General features: G+C 47.0%; 1 protein-coding gene across 15 annotated transcripts in view; it reads left to right on the forward strand.

The window, feature by feature from the left end:
- The window catches only part of CDC14B (cell division cycle 14B), a 125,186-nt gene extending 100,909 nt beyond the window's left edge, over positions 1 to 24,277 (forward strand). For 5 of the 15 annotated variants that reach the window (XM_050761789.1, XM_050761796.1, XM_050761803.1 and 2 more), the window contains 2 exons: positions 9,736 to 9,852; positions 15,678 to 19,301. In XM_050761789.1, the coding sequence (XP_050617746.1) occupies positions 9,736 to 9,852; positions 15,678 to 15,714 (154 nt within the window). In that variant the 3' untranslated portion in view covers positions 15,715 to 19,301. The other 10 variants (XM_050761791.1, XM_050761802.1, XM_050761799.1 and 7 more) reach the window with 8 other exon arrangements.
- The last annotated feature ends 463 nt before the right edge of the window (positions 24,278 to 24,740 follow it).

Consider the following 24,740-nt stretch of genomic DNA (forward strand, 5'->3'; position numbering starts at 1 on the left):
CTGTAGACCAGGCTATGCGGGAGGCTGAGGCGAGAGGACCACTTAGCCCAGGAGTCTGAGGCTGCAGTGAGCTCAGGATTCCTTTTGTTAATATCCTAAAAACAATATATAAAAATAGCCCCACATAACACAAATAACAAAGTTTTAGGCCACACTTTCAAAGAAGAAAGCAAAATGCTAGTTTTTCTAAGCTCTGAGTTATGTGTATAAACCCCGGGGGATTTTTGATGAGTCTCAGCAAATCTCCTTCCTCCTCCGTTACAACATTTTGCGTATCCCTTCTCTGCTTTTTCAAACCCTCTCTGCTATTATTTGCAGCTTTTTGGCCCTAGAAAAGATGAGTTGAAGGTTTCTTTCTTTCCCTCTTGTGTCTTTGTAGTTATTTTAGGAATAGAAGTCCCTGAGGGACTGTGTTCAACAATGGCTTGGGTTGAAAAATACAAAATCAATTTCTTCATCCCAATTTTGACTCATTGATTTCTGTGAGCAAGTTATTTTGCTTTAACATTGGCACTTAGCCTTATGAAAATACAGTACGTGCAAGAAAGAAAGTTAGTGAGAAATACACAAGTACTAGTCACTCTTAGGAGAAAGTTGTAGTACATAAAATATTATTCCAATGATTGGTTTCTCTCTCTCTTTTTTTTTTTTTAAGACGGAGTCTTGCTCTGTTGGCCAGGCTGGAGTGCAGTGGTATGCCCTCGACTCACTGCAAACTCCGCCTCCCGGGTTCCAATGATCCTCCTGCCTCAGCCTCCCGAGTATCTGGGATTACAGGTGTGCACCACCACACCCAGCTAATTTTTTGTATTTTTAGTAGAGGCAAGGTTTCACCATGTTGGCCAGGCTTGTCTCGAAATCCTGACCTCAAGTGATCCACCCGCCTCAGCCTCCCAAAGTGCTAGGATTACAGGCATGAGCCACCAGCGCCTGGCCGGTTTCTCTTTTATAAATGGTCAGTTTTGGGGGAGAGTTTAAGTTTTTTATCAATTGTAAAATGGCCATTTGCTCAGCCTGTCTAATCCTGACTACAGTGATGACAGTAAACCACGTGGCACCATTGACATTGAGCTGATCTTCAGGACGTGATGACAAGTATATTGTCTGTGCTAAAATGGATTTGGTAGATTTCATAACTTGAGCCATGAGGCCTGTCGTTCTGCATACTGATGGTTTTGGCAGGTTTGGAGATGGGTGTGTGTGTTAGCAATGGAAAGTAATTCTTTAGCCATGAGGTTTACTAGAGGAACAAATAACCATCTATAATGCTGACACCTGGACATTCAGGCTGTTCTGCCTTTAAGGAACTGAAAGTGAAGCCTGGGATGGGTAGAGAGTTTTCTAGTGCTCTCAGGCCATTTATTCATTCCGTTTAAATGTTCACCCCTGTGATCTTAATATATATATTAGTAGGCTTGTTTTTTTTGTGTGGGAAGATTAAATAAGATGGTGTAGGTATAACTTGTGGGGTGAGGTTAGCTTGTATTTCGAGTTCACCCTTTAGTCTAATCCCTTTCTACAATATAAGATGCCTGGCATGTACGTTTTTTTTTTTTTTCCGAGACAGAGTCTTGCTTTGTCACCCAGGCTGAAGTGCAATGGCGTAATCTTGGCTCAGTGTAGCCTCCGCCTTCCGGGTTCAAGTGATTCTCTTGCCTCAGCCTCCTGAGTAGCTGGGATTACAGGCGCCCACCATCACGTATCGCTAATTTTTGTATTTTTAGTAGAGATGGGGTTTCACCATGTTGGCCAGGCTGGTCTCGAACTCCTGACCTCGTGATCTGCTCCGCCTCAGCTTCCCAAAGTGTTGGGATTACAGGCGTGAGCCACTGCACCTGGCCTGACATGGAATTTTTAATGATGACAGTGATGAGGTCAACAATAAAAATGACATGATAAGCCAAATCAGTCGCTTCCAAATTGATCAGCAGTACCACACACGTGGCACATGCTCAGTAGCGGCTCTAGTATTTGGTCACAGATGTATCCAGGTAACCATGTGGAAGTGCAGTCACTGGAAGGAGCTTCTGCCCTTCTAAACGGGAGGAGGTTTCCTTCCTTGCTGCTAGAACCCAGATCAATGGATTGAGAAACACCAAGCTGAGGCTGGACACAGTGGCTCATGCCTGTAATCCCAGCACTTTGAGAGTTCAAGGGCAGGAGGATCACTTGAGCCCAGGAGTTGGAGACCAGCCTGGCCAACATAGTGAGACTCTGTTTCTACAAAAAAATTAAACAACAACAACAACAACAAAAAACTAACTGGGCATGGTGGCATGAACAGGTAGTCTCAGCTGCTACTCAGGAGGCTGATGTCGGAGGATTGTTTGCACCTAGGAGTTGGAGATTACAGTGAACTATGATAACGCCACTGCACTCCAGCCTGGGCAGCAGAGCAGTACCTTCTGTTTCTTTCTTTTTTTTTTTTTTTTGAGACAGAGTCTTGCTCTGTCGGCCAGGCTGGAGTGCAGTGGCATGATCTCGGCTCACTGCAATCTTCGCCTCCCGAGCTCAAGCAGTTCTCCTGCCCTAGCCTCCCAAGTAGCTGGGATTACAGGCGTATGCCACTACACCTGGCTAATTTTTGTAATTTTTTTTAGTAGAGAAGGCGTTTCACCATGTTGGACAGGCTGGTCTCGAACTCCTGACCTCGGGTAATCCGCCTGCCTTGGCCTCCCAAAGTGCTGGGCTTAGAGGCATGAGCCACCGCGCCCGGCCGACCCATTTCTTAAAAATGAAAAAGAGGCCAGGTGCAGTGGCTCATGCCTGTAATCCCAGCATTTTGGGATGCCGAGGCAGGTGGATCACCTGAGGTCAGGAGTTTGAGACCAGCTGGCCAACGTGTTGAAACCCCATACTAAAAATACAATACTTAGCTGGGCGTGGTGGTGCACACCTCTAATCCCAGCTACTCAGGAGGCTGCAGTGGGAGAATTTGCTTGAACCTGGGAGGCGGAGTTTGCAGTAAGCCAAAATCACACTATTGTACTCCAGGCTGGGTGACAGAGCAAGATTCCATCTCAAAAAATTATAATAATTAAAAAATAAAAAACCCCAAGCTGAAAGCCAACTAGTATGAAGAAAGTGAGTGCAGAAAACAACTAAGAAAAATCTATAGTATGCATACTTCAGTGAAATTTTGCTCATTTTGTGCTGCCCTTGGTTAAATGTGAACCGTATTATAAAAATGTGCCATTCCCTTAGCTTCCTGGATGACTCAGGAGTTAGTGATTCCATTGAAATGAGATCAGTTCTGCTGTGTTACGTTCATTTTTAGTTGTGCCTCCTGTGATTTTGTTAACTGGTCTGGGGTTTTGTGTTTTTTGTTTGTTTGGTTTTGGTTATCTGGTTTTGCCTCCTTTGCCCATTATGGTTTGGTTTAGTTTTCTGTGTGTGCACATCTTGTGCTTTTTGAAGAACCTCAATCATTTATCTATGACTGATTTCAGTATCATAAAGTTAAATTACCATGGGGTAGTTATGTAACTAGTGACTGAGTCCCCAAGTATCAAACCTGTTTAAACACAGCATTTTGTTCTCCAACATAAAATGGCAAAACTCCATCCTTGTGGACCGCCCCTTTGTATCCCTGTTGCTGTTTTGGGCTTTTAGGGTGTCTAAAATTACATATGGCTTGATTGATTGATTGATTGATTGATGATTGCGTAATTTATTTTGGCTTCCCAATTTGAACATCTGTTCTTTCCCCTTCACCCCTTTCCAGATGTCCCCTAGCTGTGCTGACCTCTGCACTGTGTAGTGTTGTCATCTGGTGGATTGTTTGTGACTACATTCTTCCCATCCTGCTATTCTGTCTCGATGGTTTCAGAACACAGTAGCCATCAGGACCCCCTGACAGATAGCTGCTGTAAGTGTCCCGTTCTGTTTCTCTGCCGTTGCTTACTTCTGGTGCCTAGTGTGGTTCCCACAATGCATGTTTTTCTCCTTGTCAGCTCCTAGCTTTGTTGGTTTGCCTATTTTCAAAGGTTCTTTTTCTGAATCTTTTCAATTAATGGGATGGTGGTGGGGAGGGAAGGTGGGCTTCACTGTTCCTCTCATAGAAAGGATATTAAAAGTAACATATCTTGTTTTAAAGTTATGCTTATCCTTAACAGATATTTCAAAATAGCAGTTGATAAATGAAGACACTGAAACAGGTTTTCTTCCCTATCAAAAGTAGTTAGTTAGCTTGGGATAATTGGGGTGGTTTTATTTTTGTTGGTTGGCTATACAGTTTTCCTCTAGTTGTTTCTGTGTCTTGAGTATGTCCTTTCCAATCTAGCAAGGAAGCATTTTCCCCACTGATCTACTTTCATTAAATATGTGATTTTGTAGCCTCAAAATCTGCCGTTGTACAGCAGCTCTCTCATAAGTCTTCTCTCTAGTGTGCAGAATGTCCTGCTCTGTCTCATTTTCCTCCTCCCCTTTAGGGAATACAGTAAGTACAGTGTGTAGCACTTGATACTAAATGAAGGTAGGAGGTCGGAGCTGAGGCCGCCTGTTGAAGTTGGTGCATTCCCATATGACGGTCATTGCTCCCGCTTTTCTCCTTGCCCAAACATAGCCAGAATGCCTTTATTAGGCTGATAGCAGCAAATTTGTATTCTCTTGAGATCTTTTATCTTTGAAATGAAGACCTTAACAGCGAAGAGGCTTTATTTCTGCAGAAGAATGTGCAAGAGGCCCACTTGGGGAGCAACCTGTTGAAGACCCCCAGAAGGCGGGTATGTCCTGCGTCACGGGGTCCACCGCCACCCTCCTGTGTCTGAGCTGCATTCTTCCTTCTCTCAAGCTTTCCCCTTAACTCATATTTTAAGAATTTCTTCTCTTTTCTCCTCTTGGACTTGGAAGTTATGAAAGAATGCAAAAGTTCCTTGCAAGATCTCTTCCAAAGAAAAATTCCATTGCAACCAACTCTGGTACTTTGTGGTTTCATTGAGTATTTTCACATAGCTGAGAAAGATTTAAAAATCAAGCTGATTTCACTCTTCAGAATTAGGCAAAACCTGCTTAACTTGCTCCTATTGATGGCATTTTCTTGAATATCTTACAAATAAAAGCTTATTGTCGCGCATTCAGACCTGCTGTATTTCTGAGATAGATCAACCTTTTGGGTGTTTTCTCCTTTACTTCTCTTAGTCAGCTTTGATTGCCACATATTCTGACTCAAAAGCATCATGCACTACTTAGATTTATTCTTCTCAAACTGTTGCAAGTGGCAGAGATGTTCCGAATGGGTGGAACAGTTGCTAATAATACTTAGGCACTTTGTGGTTGAATGATCATTCCCAGGGTAAGTTTAAAAACGGTCTCTATCAGGCTCTTTGCTTTCAGTATTCCATGTAAACTATACCTCCTGTTATTGTTGTTACTGACGTTTGCCGTGGTATTTCTAGACCCAAGCAGAGTATTCAGTTTAGCCTGACTAATTATTTGGAATTTTCAGAAGCAAAAAACTTGTGACAGTTACAGTGGTGTTAATCAGTATCATCTTTGTAGCACCCCATGACTTTCTTTCCAAAGGGTTTTATTTGTAAGTTGGTGACTCCTGAGTGCCACCATCCACCATCAGCACCACCCACCTCTGCTGGCAGCGGACGCAGGTGGCATGGCATCATTTGATCAGTTGTTTCCAGTGAAAAGCTCCCGTTATGCGGCATGCCTGGAGAATTAGGCCATAACAACACTTCAGGCTCCTGAGTCAGACCCGGAGATAGCGGGAAAGGCTTGTCTGAAGGCAGCAGGGCCTCAGGGTCACCTTTGTGCATGCTCTTGTAGTGTCCGGAGTGGACAGCCAGTACATAGTGCATAGTTGTCCTGATGGATTGTTTTCTTGGAATTGGACATTTATGTTCCAGACCTGGCTTTTTAGTTTTTGGCTTGGCTGTGTTCCTTGGGTTGCAGATTTCACTGTATCTGAAGTCTCAGAGTACCGAGGCTCCAGGGATGCTGCAGAGAAGGTGGTGAACTGCAGTACAGGCAAGAGGTAGGTAGGACAGAGGATTTTGTCAGGGGAGATGGGAAGGAAGAAATTGCATCCGCTGCATGCTGCTCTGCAAAGCCATGCCTGGCCTGGGTTGGGAGGCAGAAGGCAGCGAGTGCCCGGGTTCTCTGTGGCAGAGGCAACGCGTCACCCTCTGGTGCCTGTCAGGTGGTGTGCGCTGTCACTGGTGATAGCTCAGTGGAGTTCTACCCCCACCCCGACTTCATCAGTGCGTAACCTGCAGTTAGGATAAATACTGTGTTGTCAGTGCAAATAACTGGAATCTTCCCTGGTATGATTAGCACACTCAAGTTCTATCATTCTCTTGGTTTTAAAGTTCCACAGAAATTACTAGCTGTTTAATATTGTTATTATATTAGTTCACTTTACACTAATTTTATAGAGAAATAAATACTTTTTAAAAGATGTTTTCCAGCAGCCTAAGAATGACTGCACGATTGAGCCGTAGTGTCTTGTTTTGAATGCCATTTCAACACTTCAGTCTTAGTTAATTTGAGAAATCAGGATTCAGATTTCCTAAGCAGGCAGTGTATCAGCTCTTGTGTTTTCCTCAGATTAATTATTTTGCAGTGTGATTGTTGTCTGTACTTTTGGCCAACCATGGCCTCAAATAATTTGAGAAGTAGGTGTTGTATTTCAAAAAAGAGCCAACAGGAGTCTCGTTTTCCCCGTGCATGAGGCAGTGGCCCAGGGGAGCGTGAGAGCTGTGGCAGTGCCAGTGCTGGCCTGGGCTTGGGAAGTAGCAGTGAAGCAGCAGCGGTTTGTTTTGTTTCATGCAAAATTCTATATTCAGATTTTTAGCAGAGATGAATAAATATTTTCCCTTCACTTTATATAAACAAATAATTTTTAGGGATGAGCAGGCTGACTCATACCTACAAATCTCAACACTTTGGAAGGTCGAGGCAAGAGAATCACGGAGGCCAGGATTTTGAGACCAGCATGGGCCACATAGCGAGACCTCCATCTCTATAAAATGAAAACTAAAAAAGTTAGCTGGGTGTGGCGACATGTACCTGTAGTCCCAGCTACTCTGGAGGCTGAGGTGGGAGGATCAGTTGAGTCCAGGATTTGAGGCTGCAGTGAGCTATGATTGCGTCACTGCACTCCAGCCTGGGCAACAGAGTGAGACCCTGTCTCTTAAAAAAAAAAAAGAAAAAAGAATTTAAAAATAATCCTTTGTTTTTAGAAGTAGAATTCACAAGCCAGGGTAATAGTTGCCTTTAATCCTACAATTAAGTCTTCACATACACTCTTTTTTTTTTTTTTTTTTTTTTTTTTTTTTTTAAAAATACAGAGTCTCAATCACCCGGGCTGGAGATCGGTGACACAAACATGGCTCACTACAGTCTTGACCCTGAGAGGTCAAGGTCAAGGTGATCCTCCTACCTCAACCTCCCAAGTAGCTGGAACCACAGGCACGCCCCACCACGCCCAGCTAATTATTATTATTATTATTTTGTAGAGAGGACGTCTCACTATGTTTAAGAATTTGGGCTTCTTAATGGTGTCTTGTTTCATGACTGAAAATCTGAGAAGCTACTTTTACTTTTGAACACAAAGATTTGTTTGGCTGGAGGATTTCTTTGGTGTAGGAATTGCTTAAAATGACCAGGCTGGTCTCGAACTTTTGGCCTCAAGTGATCCTCCTGCCTTGGTCTCCCAAAGTGCTGGAATTATAGGCATAAGCCACCACACCCAGCGCCTTTGTCTGTTGTGTTAGAACATGCAACGTATCAGATGATCACACTCTAGGAGAATTTCTGAACCAAACATTGGCTGATTTATCCAGGATTCACGTCCCTCTGTGAGACAGAAAGCTAGTTTCAAGGGTCCGTCAGAAATCCGGCATGAGTAAAGTGAAACAGTGGGGAAAACTGCCCCGCCTTCTCCCCAGAAGGCTTGGACCGCTGGCCCAGACAAGCTCCAGGTTCTGCTCTAGTTGCTTTTTTTCTTTTTTGAGATGGAGTCTCGCTCTTTGGCCCAGGCTGGAGTACAGTGGTGCAATCTTGGCTCACTGCAACCTGTGCCGCCCGCGTTCAAGCAGTTCTCCTGCCTCCGCCACCTGAGTAGCTGGGATTATAGGCACCTGCCACCACACCCGGCTGATTTTTGTATTTTTAGTAGAGACAGGGTTTCACCATCTTGGCCAGGCTGGTCTTGAACTCCTGACCTTGTGATCCACCCGCCTTGGCCTCTCAAAGTGCTAGGATTACAGGCGTGAGCCACCCTGCCCGGCCTCTTGTTGCTTTTTCAGTGATGAGACGTTTAGCATTTCACTAAGTGTTGGATATGCTTTGGTTTGGGTGATGCTAAGGTTGTAGAAATGTATTAATCTTAGCATATTTTAAGGCCCTGTCTTTGGTATATTAGCCAGCATGGTGGTAGCTGAGGCCTATGAGGTGGGATGCCCACTGATTGGTAATGGTTCCTTTTTACTCTTTTGAGCTGGGTTCTCATAAGTTGTTACTGGCTTTCTCACCTTTATGTTTTGAATAGGAGAGAAGAAAGCTTAAGTCAGTGTTTTCTCTTTCAGAAAATTAAAAGTTGGTATCTATAAATGTGTGTGTATGTGTTTAGTTTGTCATTGATTATCTCTTGAAGAAAAAAGTTGCATATAGGCCTGGCATGGTGGCTCACACCTGTAATCCCAGCACTTTGGGAGGCTGAGGTGGGCAGATCACCTGAGGTCAGGAGTTCGAGACCAGCTTGGCCAACATGGCAAAACCTCATCTTTACTAAAAATACAAAAATTAGCCAGGTGAGGTTGTGGGCGCCCATGGTCCCAGCTACTCAGGAGGCTGAGGCAGGAGGATCGTTTGAACCTGGGAGGCGGAGGTTGCAGTGAGCCGAGATTACACCACTGCACTCCAGCCTGGACAACAGAGCAAGACTCTGTCTCAAAAAAAAAAAAAAAAAGAAAAGAATTGCATATAAAATCTTTTGATGTCTTCTGCTATTTTCCCTATGACAATTTAAAGAAAAAAAAGTCAGAGGACCATCTGCCTCTAAAAGGACATTCCGTGTGGCCTTTATCTCAGGGTGTTCTTTTCTGATTCATCGTGTACTTCCTCCTGGGCAGTCTACTCTCATAGGCACCAGTTTCTCAAGCTTTTTAGAGTTTAATTAAGGCAAGCTTTTCAAAATTTAAGTGTTTTCACTTTCATTTTAGTGGCACTTGGAGATTTAGTAAGTGTTATAATCCAGACGAAACTCATATTTTGCTTAAACACTTTCTAAAATTTTGAAATGTTACATAAAATTAGTATTGATTTAGTGGATTATTACCCATACTTACAGCTTTGAAGAGTAAATATTGTATAGTTATTTCCTGACTTTATGTTCCTATTCTTTAGAATTTGGGCTTCTTAATGGTGTCTTGTTTCATGACTGAAAGTCTGAGAAGCTACTTTTGCTTTTGTTGGGCAGAAAGATTTGTTTGGCTGGTGAATTTCTTTGGTGCGGGAATTGCTTAAAATGCCAAGTCATTCACCTTCCAGAAGCAAAGCCCTCCGGTTATCTTTGTGTAGCCTTCAAAGAGAAATGAGACGCTTCATTTTAAAAGGCCGTGATGTAAAAATGTGTTTCACCTTTTTTTGGTAAATGTGTTGATGGAAAATCCTCTCAATTCTCAAGATAATTTGCACTAAAGTGCAAAAATACTTTCCTCTGTCAAGTATTTGCAAATGGTTTCAGTGAATGTAATCTTATTTTTTTCCAACTATTTTCAGAGTAATTCTTCAATCCAGTGTTCAGAGCTGTAAAACATCTGAACCTAACATTTCTGGCAGTGCAGGCATTACTAAAAGAACCACCAGATCTGCTTCAAGGAAAAGCAGTGTTAAAAGGTGAGAAAAGAATCCTACTCTTCTGAAAAGTTGCAAGCATTGGCTTTCCAGTTTAATATTTGGGCCCTACCTCTGAAGATTGACATGAAATTAGGAGAAAGTAGAGTCTGTGTGTTACTTGTTCATTATCTAAGAAAATCTGGACCATTTTAATGTAGGCTTTCGTTTTGTATTTCAGAAGTAATTCTCGACACTAGAAATATGGTGTCTGGGTCATGATATGGGAAAGTTTTTAAATTAAGAATTTCCAGAGCTGGCTGTCAGGACTTGGAGGACATCATTCTAGTGCATATCAGACACAGCATCGTTGCTGGACGATTAGCTGAAATGAGTGTGATGGTGGACATGAGGTAACTCTAGAGAGTCTGAGGATCCTTCTCTGCCTAGTGACTCTTTGTCCTCTTGGCCACAGCCCACACGGGAGGCACTAGTTCTTTCACTGTCAGCACTGTCTTCAGTAAGTGGAGGCAAAATTTCGCAAAACCAACGTGTTCTGTGACCACGTCGGTGACTCTGTTGTCTTTGGATATTTCTCATGAAGTAGACATGCCATTTTTAAAGTCTTCTGATAACAGATCCCATCTGAAGAGAGAATAGATAGCCCAGGAGTGGAAGTGGGGATAGAGGGCTCAGGAGTAGAAGGGGGCATCTTTTCATCTGTGCCTGGTGTTGGCCGCCCATGCAGTCCTGTTTCTGTTCTCCTGGTAAAAACGATCTCTTCTAACAGACGTGAGCGACCTGAAGATAATCAGAACCAGACTTTAAAATGTCCCGCACATGTGCCCCGCTTCTCTTCGGCTTCCCTGCCCTGTGTATCTGAGGCTTTGGGCCTCAGGGCCTTATCAGTGTAAAATTAGTCCCCAGTGCAAAGCAGCCAGTCTCCCGAGGGACCCTTGGCAGAGCTGGGAGCTCTGTGTGCTTCGCATTTGGAGGACTCGTTCAGCTCTGCCGTGTTTCCTCGTCACTGTCTGTTTTGTACAACCTCACTGCACACTTACACTCACATGAGGACGCAGCAGTGCCCCGGCATGAGGATTTGAGGACTGTCAGGCACTGACTCATGATTCTAGGATTTAAAATTTTTCATTAGAAATGTACCAAATATTCCTATTTCTTTACTCTTTGATGCTACTTGAGAAGAATATTAGAGAAATGCTGACCAAAGGTCAAAGATTTAGGTACATTGGAACAGCGGCGGAGTGTTATCTCTAACAGTGAGAAACAGGAAGTGGGCTCAAGATTGTTACATTATGCCAAATGAATTGGGAGTCATACAGTTCAGTGCACGAAGCAATGAGTGAAAAGAGCCATGCATAACAATTCTGAAGTATGGGCCGGGCGCAGTGGCTCACGCCTGTAATCCCAGCACTTTGGGAAGCCGAGGTGGGTGGATCACTTGAGGTCAGGAGTTTGAGACCAGCCTGGCCAACATGGTGAAACCTCATCTCTACTAAAAATACAAAAATTAGCCGGGCGTGGTGGCGGGCACGTGTGGTCCCAGCTACTCGGGAGGCTGAGGCAGGAGAATTGCTTAAACATGGGAGGCGGAGGTTGCAGTGAGCCGAGATCGCGCCACTGCACTCCAGCCTGGGTGAAAGAGCGAGACTCTGTCTCAAAAAAAAAAAAAAAAATCTGAAGTATGACTGTAATTTTGTAAGTGTAAGTATACTATGTAGTATAGAAATACAGAGATGTATATTTATATACCTACAATACATCTGTATTTATAGATGAATAAGTGTCTATATATGTATAGAAATAAGACAAAGGAAAATATGCTATGATACTAATAAAAGTTCTGGTTGGTGGGACAGTTGGGATTTTTTTTTCTTTTTTATCATCTTATTTTCCAATTTTTTTACAATAAATGAAGGGAAATGGGAGTGTTTCAACTGACACTTTTAGGTGAGCCAAACTATTAATTCAGGCCAGGTGCAGTGGCTCATGCCTGTAATCCCAGCACTTCGGGAGGCCAAGGCAGGTAGATCATGAGGTCAGGAGTTCAAGACCAGCCTGGCCAAGATGGTGAAACCTCGTCTCTACTAAAAATACAAAAATTAGCTGGGTGCAGTGGCGGGTGCCTGTAATCCCAGCTACTCGGGAGGCTGAGGCTGGAGAATCACTTGAACTTCGGAGGCAGAGCTTACATGAGCCGAGATTACGCCATTGCACCCCAGCCTGGGTGACAGAGCAAGACTCCGTCTCAAAAAAAAAAAAAAATCAAATAAAAAGCCTATCGTTGATGACAGTTAATTAGTTAATTTTGACATGTCTTGAAGGGGTGTATCCTTTTTAGGTATGAGTGCATGAGTACTCAGGCTTTTTGTTTTTCTCTCTTTGACATGGAATTGCCCAGGCCGGAGTGCAATAGTGTTATCTCGGCTCACTACAACCTTCGCCTTCCGGGTTCAAACCATTCTCCTGCCTCATCCTCCCAAGTAGCTAGGATTACTACTTGTGGGTGGCATGTACCACCACACCTGGCTAATTTTTGTATTTTTAGTAGAGATGGGGTTTCACCATTTTGGCCAGGCTGATCTCAAACTCCTGATCTCAAATGATCCACCTGCCTCAGCCTCCCAAAGTACTGGGATTACAGGCATGAGCCACCGCGCCTGGCCGCTCAGGTTTTTATTACAGCCTGGTGTGTCTTGCACATTTAATTCTGCTGTTTGCTTTTTTAGATTATGCTTTTTAGGTTACAGAGGAGTAGAGTCCGGGAGCCTGGCCGGTGCTTGCCAGGTCATACCGTCTTCCTTTGAGGAGGAAGGGCTGGCCTTGCCTCTGTTTTTCTATCTAGGTCTTGTTGCGTTTCCATGTCAGTCTGGTGACCTGAACTCCTGCCTCTCTGGAGAAGTGGTTCCTGGTTGCAGCAAGCATCTGCCTGAGGCCCCTGGCAGGGATGATATGAGGGTCCTAAGGGAGATTTCAGAGCCAGTGATCTGGACTGAATGTTGAAATGGCCCAAAGCAGTTTCCAGGAATTTTGGATAGTTCTGAAAACCAAAAAGACTTCCTTTAAATTCCAGAATGGACTTTCAGAGATGATGTGGAGAGCAAAAGGAGCCTAACAGTGAGGATTAACTGGGGCTCACCTTCCTCTAAGCGGGTTCTTTCTTTGTGCCTCTTTTGGGGCTTCCGCCTGTGTGCACATCACCTTACCTGTTATCCACCTGCAGCTTACAAAAGAAAAGCAAATAAATTATGTATAGTTTTTAAGAATTGGAGTCAGCCAAGCTGTAGCCTGGAGCTTTTATCCTACTGAATATTGTTCATAATATCCTACTGAATCGTATTCATTTCTGGTTGGAGGGTAATGAGGGAGTTAGTATGTTGGTGCATGGTCTGATTCTGGGCACAATAGTATGAGCTAAATTTGAATAAATTTTTGAGTGAAATCTTTGAACAGCAGTAGAAAAAAAAATAGAGCACCCTTTTGGGGTCCTTTCATCCCTACAAGCTGCAAGGCACCAGGGTTGCCAGTTCCTGCTGGTTTGTCATCATCTCTGTGGCGCATAGGAACTTGACCTCCCCTTTTCACGTTCCTTGGCATCCAGGATGAAGACTCCACCCAAACTCGCTTTGCACTTAATTGGCGCTTTTGATTTTTGGGTTTACTGAGAGGCTCTTCAGCTTTGGGGAACTTTTTCAAAAACGTCAAAAGAGCAATTACTTGCAGCAGCTGAAAAAATAGGAGTGATGTCTTCACTATTTGTCTTTGGGAAAAGGTGCCGCAGTTTCTCACAGAAGGTGACTATCCCCTCGTGTATCCACTTGAGGCTGTGCCCCATCGAAACCTAAATTTCATGTGGCCACAGGTCTGGGACGGCCGCCAGACAGCCTGTGTGGCCCTCGGTCCTGCCAGGGCTCTCTGTGGCACCTTCTCATTCCCTTCCCCGAGTCTGGAGAGGGAGCGAGTGAGCTTCTCCACTTCCCACTTCCTGTTAGAGCTATAAATCCATGCTAACCTTTCTCTTTTAAGAATTAATAAATCCAGTGAATAATTGGCTCCGTTGAATTGGCCTGTTTTCAGTGTTCTCATGTGACCTCTGTGAAGAGCTGTCTTAGAACAGTCTTGGAAATTTCATCGTGCTCCGAGTGAGAGCCTGCAGCCACCTCATTTGCTCGAATTCACTCATGTCTTCACCAGCCCTTCCGCCGGTGTGTGTTTGTTAGCTTATGCAGTTTCTTTTGGGCAGGCTCTTTTTTTAAAATGATAACCTCATTCATTTTCTAAGAAACCGTCATGTACAAGTTACTTTAAGTCTTGAGTTGCATCACTGGGAGCCATCACTTTCTGCCGCTGCTGCCAAACCAAACCTAAGGTCCGGACTCTGGGGTGCTCTGTACCTAATTCTTCATGTTGCGGGGGTTGGGGAGAGAAATGCTCAGCTTCTTTCCTTAGCCTTTTTTTTTTTTTTTTTTTTTAAATGAGACAGAGTCTCTCTCTGTCACCCAGGCTGGAGTGCCATGGTGCGATCTCAGCTCACTACAACCTCCACCTCGCAGGTTCAAGCGATTCTCCTGCCTCAGCCTCCTGCATAGCTGAGGAGGGAATACAGGCGTGCACTACCACGCCTGGCTAAAAATTTTCTTTCTGTATTTTTAGTAGAGATGAGGTTTCACCATGTTGGCCAGGCTGGTCTTGAACTCCTAACCTCAGGTGATCCACCTGCCTCGGCCTCTCAAAGTCCTGGGATTACAGGTGTGAGGCATCGCACCCGGCCTCTTTCCTTAGCCTCTAAAACCACGAATGTTTTCAGGAGCCCTTCAGTTGGGAGCAGCTGCATCTAGGACCTCTGACTTCTTCAGTGTTCTCAGGTGTCTTGGCCCGTGTCACACTTGCCACTGCCTCTTGACCCTCAGAGCCTCAGATCTGGGTGCCTGTTCCATTGCTTCTGGGCGTTAACTTTTGGCTACTGCCGTTGTCTCCAAAGTCCGTCAGGAGAGGAGTCCCAGAAGGTTGTCTCTAAATGTTTCTTGGTAAAATGCTGTTTCTCTCCAGTCTTTTAAAATATTAGTGATCCTTTGAAATTCCAGATATCTTCCCACTTGTCTCACCAGCTGACCTGGATCTTTTGGCTCAGTGCTCTGTTGGGATCTCTGAAAATGAAACGATCGATTCAAACGCTCCTCCTTGAAGAGCGCAGCAGCAGCATCGGGCGAGGGGCCCCTCCAGATTGGAAGTGGTTTTTCTGACTCTTCTTTTGGTTTCGTTTTCTGAAAGTTGCTATGGACCTGAAAGTGTAGCGTCATAAACTGGGGAAGGAGAGAAGAGAGGCAGGAGGAGAATCATGGAGTGCGGAGGCAGGTAGCCCGTGGGGTGTCTCCTGTGCTTGGCGGCGCTGGAAACCGCTTAGGTGCCAGAGCTTTTTCTGTGACCAAATTCTGGCTTTTGAAATAACCCAGTAACAGTTCTCTGTCTTTTCATTCTGCCTGCTCCTCCCACAGCCTGGTTCCTCAGAGGGAAGGAAGGAGAACGAGTGCTTTGCAGCACGTGCCCCTGGCGGCATCATGGTACTTTCCTGGCCCTGCTGCCTCTCTGCCCGTCCGTCTTTTATGATTTTTATTTACTTGTATTGGTTTTTTTAAATTTCTATTTTTTGCAGAACTGAACCTTTTTCTGCCCTGCCTTTCTCCTATTTGTCTTTCCTTTGTGGTTGATATTGTGTTGTCTTCTCCAAAGTATTTGTCATTAGAAACTCACAGCAAGCGTATACTTTTTAGCATGTCAGCACTTTTATTATGTTGCCCTCCTTGTCTTTGATAACTGCCTCTGGACGCTGTGTAAACTTCATGGTAAAAATCCTTTTTTTTTCCCCGTAGTCTCTCCATTTCAAGGACTAAAACAGTCTTGCGTTAAGTAAAAACCTGTGACCAGAGCTGAAGGAAGACTCTAGGAACTGAAAACTGCAACAGAAATTAGCACAATTTGAAAACAAAACAAAATTGCAAAAGCCTTAGTTGCTTTCCACCTAAGAAGTTGATCAATGGAGAAAGTGTCCGCTGGAGTTTCAATAATGAACTTTGAGTTTGGGTGCAAGCGAATGACTCAGAGAAGGGCCCAGCTCTCAAGCTGAACGACAAAAATGCTGTTGTAAATTTAGTCTCAGGTGTAAATACCCAAGCCCTCTGGTTCCCAGGGAGCTGGTTGCTCTGTGGTGCACGTGTGTCTCTGTGATGGCAATCATTGTAGTTGCTGGCCTTCAGAAGAGTTGAGGATCTGATGGAGGTTTTTTATGTATTTATTTTCTGTTCACCTTGTGACCCTGTGTCAAAATTTATAAAGATACAAAAGGCATTACTGAGATGGTACTTTCTGTAATTTGATACTATTTGGCTTAATCATCTTCACCTATTTGTAATACTGTTGTAATGTTAACTCTGTTAAGTACCCAAGCTGCTTGTCTTCCACCAAAGAGTGCTTTATTAACAAGAATCTGTGAAAACCACATTTAAATACTGTTGCATGTTGTAAGACCAGGTGGTACCTTGGTAACCTAAAACTTGCAAGAGAATATTAATGGTAGCTTTAGAAGACTCAGGAGGAGAAACTGACTTCAGAGTTGAAAGATGTTGCAAGTCATTGCTTTTTCTGTCCTTTAGGGACTGAAGAACTGGGACGTTGCCCATTGTTTGGTTGCCAGTCATACAAATTAAAATCATATTTCCTTCCTTGCATGGAGGAAACACACTGTCAGTTATTCCCCTTGGAAACAGCAATCCCAAATAATGTCGGCTTAAAAAAAGTTACCGCTTTTTTAGAGTCCTTCTCTGTAACATTGGATTTTTTTTTTTTTTTTTTTTTTTTTTTTTTTTCCCTTATGAGATCAGCCTAAGGCCACTGACGCGGCCTGCGATCTCAGTGACGATGATCTGCTTCTGGATCTCACTGTTGCCTTTGGTTAGGGAACACAACCAGTAACTCTGCAGAGCGCCTTCTCCCCCACCCTACTGGAACACAGCAGAGTCAGCGCCATGAAGCAGTCACAGAAACAGAATTGATTTGCTGCTTAAAAAAAAAAAAGCAGGGGGGCAAAATAAAAGAATATTTAGTACTCACCTCAGTTCCTTCCACAAGCAGTGGGTGGTTTAATGATTGTTAACCCATTTTTGCCTGTGCTGGGAGCATGGAGGGCCGAGATGTTGACAGCGGTAAGAAGCAAACGCTCTCCTAAGCCACAAGGCGTGCGCCAGGTCTAGTAGGCAACTCCATTTTACGAAGCTGCCCTTTTCACAAAACTTCAAGAAATTAAAGCAGTTGGAAGAAACAAGTTAAAGTCTTTAATGCAGAAAGGAATTGAAAGGCAGTGCCTCCATTTTGGTGCACTTTCTTGGAAGAAAGTGTGAAAACAACCGGCATCAGGAGAGACGGAAGATGCCGTGTTCTCAGCCAAACAAGTGACTCTTTCCCTGCCAGGCACTATGGGGTGGGGTCACGCCAGCTTTTAAACACTGGGGACTGGATCACAGAAAAACAGTGGCTTTCTGTCCCTGGAAATGAATAGGCACAAAGACCCACTTGGCTGTGGGAAGACCACTCTTCAGTAAGATGTGGGTGGGAGGAGGTACATTCCTTTTGCTGTTTTGAGCTGAGACAATATAAATATTCAAACTGTGCCATGCATAAAGCATTGAATTCTCAGGGCACCTCTTCTTCCCCTTACCCTTTTTAAGGCCATCCGCTCCATAAATAATAATCCAGGTAGTTGTGAAAATCGCGCTTCCATCTGATCCCTTCTTAGTTTGGCTTTTCGTCCCGTCAGAACAAGTAAATGTAGGCGCCGCAGCTCTTGTGAGTACTGCCTCCCTCACGGCGGACACGCCTCCTGGTGTTTCGTCCAAGAAAAGGAAGGGTGTCCGCGGAACCGCAGTCCTTCTTCATTTTATAAACTGCCTCTTCATGTTGCCTGCTCAGGTTTCCACCTATAATTGCTATCACTGTGGCTCTTTCTAAAAATCCTTCTATTTAACTGGTTCACTGAAATTAGTCATAGAAAACTTGTGATTTGGTGAAGAAGCATTCCTTGTAATAACCAAATGACTTGGGAAGCTGTGCATAGCAACAGTGTTACACTTATGGGGACCGTCTCTAGAATCCAGGAAGTGTCGGTCTGAGGGATGGAAAGTTCTTCCTGCTATGAATGAGAGTGGATGCTTCCCCTCTTCCCCAAATGAAACCACAAACACCCAGAATCTTCTGGGGTTCTGACTTAGAGTCCTTGTTACAGAAGACCTTGTTGCTATGGAACATGAAACTGTCTGTCTGATGGAGAGATTCCCTTAACTTAAGAGCCTTAAATAGCCCTGAAAGTACAGCGGGACAGTTTGCAATGGAATTAAAATTAGAAGTGCATATTTTTAGGTGCCCTTGAAGCTTTCTGGGGACTCAAAATTATCAAGAGTCAGGGACGGTCCGGAGGAAGAGCATCTGCAAAACTGGGTTCCTAGAAGTACGGACGGACTTGGCTTTTTATAGAACTTGGTGGGGAGCGGCGCCTCGCGAGAGCAGAATGGCCTGGCGTGGCCAGTGCTTCCCGGCAGAGCCCTGCCGGCCTCCAGAACTCCCCCGTTCTGAGCTTGATGCCCCTAGCCTGCCCCCTACCTCCTTCCTCCCCTCCCCTCCAGCCCTCTCACAGGGTGATTGCTACCTCTCTCTTGGGCCTAGGCAAGTTTTAGAGGAGTTCCCAAGCATTGTCATGCGGCCAGTGTGCCCACTGTCCTGAGGCATTCCCTTTCCCCGTCACCGTCCGAGCCACAGAGGCAGTGCACTCATTGGATGTCTGTTCTTAACATGGCTTCTCTTTCTACATTAAAAAAAAGAATCATTATTGCATTCTGGAAAGCAGTGCTCATCAAAAGCAACTTTTAAAACCTATTTTATTGTTCCTTGAAATGTTCTCTCCCGCTGAAACTGCCCTGGAGAGGCTGCTGCCCTTCCGTTTCCCGACATCAGGGTATTCTCCACGTCACTGAGCGGAGATGACCCCAGATGTGCTTAAAGACTGGACAATTCACCTATACTGTGTAGGAAATTACCTCCTTAATTACCTGGTAGAATTGTCAGCAGACATGTTCATCCAATGATAGTACTGCAGTTTTCTATTAATAATTTGCAGACTTTTATCTAACCTGCACTCATGTACAGATTATTAAAAGTTTTAAAATGTAACTGATCAGTAGTGATCAATCATTGTCTTGATTTTTTTTTACAGTGTATATTTCTAATCATATTTTTTAAAGCCAAGAGAACTGGTTGAATGAATGTTTATTTTCCTGAAGGTATTTTTAAGATAAAGCTTCCTAATGGCCTGTAAACTTTGCATATGTGTGTAGTTTGATACATATTGTCACATTGGAAAATCTTGTGAGTTGTAACTGGTTTTATACAAAATATCGAATAGTGGAAATTGTATAATTACAATCATGTAATTAAAAGTATTAACCCAACAGCCTTTTTGTTCACTGTGTTACTTACCAGGCATTTTGAATTCTGGTAGGCAGTGGGTTAGAACATAAAGCAGAGGTAACCCGGCATCTGTGTCAGTCTTCTAGGACGGCCGTAATGGAATACCCCAGACTGGATGGCTGACATAGAAGTTCGTTTCCTCACAGTTCTGGAGGCTGCATGTCCACGATCAAGCTGTGGGTGGGCTTGGTTTCTCCAGCGGCCTCTCTCCTGGGCTTGCAGGCACTGCCTCCTTGCAGGGCCTCTCTTCAGTGCCTGCCGGGCCCTGGTGCCTCTTCCCCTCCACTCCCCTTGTCAAGAGGACACCAGTCAGATTGGATTGGGGCCCACCGATGGCCTCATTGTAACTTGACCACCTTGTTAAAGGCCCCGTGTCCACATAGAGCCACATCTCAAGGGGCTGGGGTTAGGGCTTTAGCGTTTGAATCTGGAAGTTAGTCCAGCCCCCTTCTGTAGGTAAGGTGGTGAACTGGAGGCGCTCCTGCTGCCAGGCCATTCCTCACACCCTGGCACCAGCTCACAGGACACAAAGCTTTGACTTTCTGGAGACCTCTGAGGATAAGACTCAAGTCAGGCCCTTGGGATCCTGCAGGGCATTTTGCCTGCCAAGGTCAGGCAGCACCGGCCCCAGCACCCTCCCCAGCTTGTGGTCCAACCCCAGATGCCAGCCCCCCGCTCTCTACTTGCCCTGCCTCTGGTGCCGGGCAGGACCCCAAGGGCCCATTGTCCATACCTCACACACAACTCACTGCTGAGACTCAAGACCCTGTGTTCTGTTGAGTTCTATCCAGTTCTCCCAAGGAGCTGTGCTTGAATTCACACTGGGATACAAGTGTCCAAAGTAAAAAAAACCAGAGACTGGCCTTCTCACCCCTCTCCCGACTCCCCACCACACATGACCCTCCAGACTGTGTATTTGCAGACGCTGGCTCTGTGGGAGCTGTGGCCTCTCCCTGCCCCTCCACGGCTTCCCCTGAGGCCACTAGAGCTCAGGCAGCTGGCGCCACCACACTGCTCCGGGAAGTCCCTGAGTGCTGCCGAGGGGCTGGCTTGGAGGCAGTGCTTGAGAGGAAACCACGAGGCATGCCTGTTCCTCCTGGGGGGCTTTGTCTTCCAGGCCTGTCGGGGGGAAGCAGCAGGCTGCGGGGACCCCAGGTCCTTAAGAGACTTATCTCCTTCCCTGTCATCTACAGCCAATCTGACCGGAGCCCAGCCATCATGTGTGGGATGTGCCGATCCCCTCTGCTTCCATTGCGTAAGTGAAATGGAAATGAAAAGAATTCCTACCTTCGCAGTTAGTATGGGAGTTAAAATAACAATTGGAAATTGCTTAAAACAGTGTCGGGGCATGTCTTTAAATTCACTACTTTGTCATATATTTTAGGTCATTTTCTCTAGAGAATTGGGGAAAGAATGATAGCAGATTACGGTCCCTCAGTTTCTGATATTTTTGGTACCTGCAGCATAATTTTATGCATGGGTAATTGTGTAAACATTTAAAAAGAGGTCACGTAAACTGTTTTGCCTTGAAGCGGGGACCCACGCATTGAAGGTAAGTCTCGAGAATCGTTGTTCCAAGGCAAACCTGGGTCATGGGAGAGGAGATTCAAGGGCCCCTGTGTGCGGCCTCTCAATGGACTGAAATGCAAGTTGCTGTGGAAAGAGAAAGTCCCACTGGGCGTGTCTTGCCCCAGCTCCGCCACTTCTGCGGCTTTGGGGACCCTTGATCTACTGGCCGAGCCTCACTTGGTTCAGTGTTTCAGTTGGACTAGTGAGCGCCTAGCATTTGATTTAACAGAAGTACATGGCTGTGCCTTAGCTGGGGGAGTGTGACGCCCACTCTGCTGTCTCCCTCCTCCGTGTGTCTAATGCAGCTGTGGGCGCATTGGAAAGGAGCAGCTAGGGAGGAATTCTCCAAGAACACCACCTTTAGCTCCTCTGCAGTGTGCCCTGACTAGCTGTCACGCATTCCCGGCTGTCGGCCACGCACCGCATCCCTGTTCTACAGAAATTCTTCCTGGGCGGTGCTGGCTATTTCCTTAGGATAAATTCTTACAGAGGGGATTTCTGGGTCAAAAATTTGTAAGATGTTAAAGCCCTTGCTGCACACTGTGAAAAAGCAGCGTCGGTAGAACTGTTGAGAGCGTGCATTCTGGGCCCAGGCTGTTGGCAAACCTGAGCGCTGCCACTTCGATTTGGGCGGAGTGATTTAGGCTCCCTAAACCCGTTCCTTCTCTGAAGTGGGGATGGCAATATCCATCTTACAGGGTTGTGTGAGGATGAAATGAGTAGTTAATATTTTTCATAGCTGAGAACAAGTGTCTGGCACACGCTAAGAGCCATATATGTTGTGCCTGATAACAAAAATGTCCAGGAGAAGTGAAAATGCACAGGCGCCGCTGCCCGCTCCTCTCCCGTTAGCCGCTGTTGTGACGCCGGTGAGCTGTTAGTTAAGAGCAGGACGCGGGCCTCAGCGCCGTGGGTCGCGCTCACTGTCCTGCGTGTCGTCCTGGCTTCAGCTTTTCCACATTGATTTGGGGCATTTTTATCTTCCAAGCGGTTGGCACAGCCTGCCCTTCCGTCCGCGCCTCACCGTCTCTATCCGTTTACTGGGGGAGAAATGGGTCCCCCCGAGCAAAGCCTCCTGGGTTCCTCCCCAGCACCTCGGGGGTCCCTGGCCCGCGTGGGAGTGGGGGGCCTCCCGCCTGTAACCCCGCCTGACTCTGGCAGCCGGTCTGCCTGGCTCTGCCGCCTTCGGGACGCGCGTGCTCTGTCCACACCGAAATCCCGGGTGAGGGGCCCCGGCCGGCTGCGGGGGCTCTGCGGGGCCACGTCTGTTTCTAAAGGGGGAAGGACTCGGCGCGGGAGGGCGGCCGCGGGCTTTGTAGCGGTGGGACTGGGAGGACAGTGGCTTCTCCTGGCCCTGGGCGTGTCTCTGTATTAACCAAGATGTCTTTTCAGGCGGGGCCGCTCTCCCGGGCGCGGGACTCCGGGGAACGCGGCGTGTCCCCGCACCCGCCGACTCGGTGCCAGCGGACGGTCCGGGCCCCACGCGTGTCCCCGGCCCGGGCTGCTGCTGCCCCCCGCCGGGAACGGCTCCCTCCTCCCGGGCCGCTTGTCCTGCGCAGCACACGGGACAGAGAAGCCGCCACGCTGCTGTCTCTGGGGCCGGAGGGCAGAGGGAGGAGCTGGAGGAAGGGGCTTCTCGGAGAGACGGGTCCCCGGGAGCGGGTCCGCCGCGCCTCCTCCAGCGGGGACTTCAGGGTGGCCGGGGCGGTGGAGCCTGCGGGGTCCCCGGTGCCTGCGCCTGCAGTGCGGGGTCAGCCGGGACCCAGCCGGAGCGAGACGCACGGAGCGCCCTGGCAGCCCCGCGGGTGGCACGTCCTCGAGCCGCCGCTGTGTCCGCTCAGCACTCACTGGCCAGGCTGGAGGGTGACGGCTCGCGGCCGTTCTGGGCCCCAACCCAAGTTCGCCTTGCGGTTGAGAGTTAGAGGCCAGCGAAACAAGCCCTTGCCGTCCACACAAACTCAAGCCCGGAGACAGGCCCTGTGGCGGTGGTAAGTACAGCCCTGTCCGTCTCCTCCCTTTTCCAGCGATGGTTGGCTGTCCCAGGCTGTCACCTTTCTAGACCGGCTTCTCATCTGGCTGGGGATCCACAGGGACTAGACCTGCGGGGAAGGGCTCTCCTGGACACGCCCGTGGCCCACCGCAAGTTCTCTCCGGTGCAATTGAGGCCTCGCAGCAGGTGTGTCTGCCTCGTTCTTCCGCTGGGTGTTGAGCCATCAGCCCAGGGCCTTCCTGTAGGTGGGCCCGGGCGTGACTGAGTTGGGAATGGCCAGGCTGACACCCGCCCTGGTTTGGTAGCAGGCCCATTCCAGGCGCAGAGGGCCGTGCTGCTGACACGTTCTTAGGCTGGGAGCCCCTGTGAGATGGTCTGATGGACGCTGAGGCCCCTCCATCTCCCCAGAAAAGTTCGCACCAAATGTTTGAAGGCTGCATGGACAGGTCAACTTACTGGCTTGCTGGCTGTGGCCACACACCCCAGGTGTGCTGTGTGTACAGATGCTGTGTGGAGGGCGCCCCCGGAGGTGTGCAGTGAAGGCAGGGTCTATTCATCAATCAGCAGCACCCCCGCAGCCTCACCCTGCCAGGGAGCCTCCGTAAAAATTCCCGGGGCATCTTTCTACCTTGGTCACAGCGACCCGCTTCCCCAAGCATGTCCCTCAAAGGCCACATGGCGTTCCCATGTCTCCTGCTTTCTTTCTATCCACCTTCCCTCTTCCTGAAAACTTCCCCAGCATCACCGCTGGCTCCACCTCCATCCTCTCACCAGCAAAACATGCAAGTTGTGGTCAGTTCACTTAGAACTTGCCTCGGATACTTTTGTTTTCCTCACTGTTGCTCTGCCGCAAGACCAGTGGCCGGTATCCATGTGGGCCGCCAGGACAGTTGTGCAGGTTGTTCATCGCACAACTCGAGTGCCAGGCACACTGAAGTCAATGTGAGTCAGCTCCTGGGGGGTGGGCAGCACACAACACGGGTGCCCAGATAGGGCAGCCTTGCTGGAGGTGCCATCAGTCCCTTTGCACGGTGGTGGTTCTTGAGGAGAAACGTCTTACCCTACCTCAGTGTCTGAGAACATTTGAGACTCTCAGAAGCCCTGTGGGGTTTACGTACAAGTTGATGCCACATGACAGGCACTCCTTACCTTACAAATGGCTTTGAGCTCCCAGAGTTATGTAATTCCGCCCTCTGGGATTGGGCACAGGTTTGTAAAGAAACACTGCTCAGGCCAGGTGCAGTGGCTCACGCCTATAATCCCAGCACTTTGGGAGGCTGAGGCAGGTGGAACATGAGGTCAGGAGATTGAGACCATTCTGGCTAACACAGTGAAACCCCGTCTCTACAAAAAATACAAACAATTAGCCGGGCGAGGTGGCAGGTGCCTGTAGTCCCAGCTACTTGGGAGGCTGAGGCAGGACAGTGACGTGAACCCGGGAGGGAGGAAGGGAAAGAGAAAGAAAGAAAAGGAAGGAAGGAAGGGGCCGGGCGCGGTGGCTCAAGCCTGTAATCCCAGCACTTTGGGAGGCCGAGACAGGCGGATCACAAGGTCAGGAGATCGAGACCATCCTGGCTAACACGGTGAAACCCCGTCTCTACTAAAAAAAAATACAAAAGAAACTAGCTGGGCGAGGTGGTGGGCACCTGTAGTCCCAGCTACTTAGGAGACTGAGGCAGGAGAATGGCGTGAACCTGGGAGGCAGAGCTTGCAGTAAGCTGAGATCCGGCCACTGCACTCTAGCCTGGGCGACACAGCAAGACTCCGTCTCAAAAAAAGAAAAAGAAAAAAGAAAAGGAAGGGAAGGAAAGGAAGAAAGAAACAGTGCTCAGACGGCAGTGGTTCCCTGCTGCTCCCCACA

The sequence above is a fragment of the Macaca thibetana genome, chromosome 15 (genome assembly GCF_024542745.1).
Source record: "Macaca thibetana thibetana isolate TM-01 chromosome 15, ASM2454274v1, whole genome shotgun sequence".
Taxonomy (NCBI): Eukaryota; Metazoa; Chordata; class Mammalia; order Primates; family Cercopithecidae; genus Macaca; species Macaca thibetana.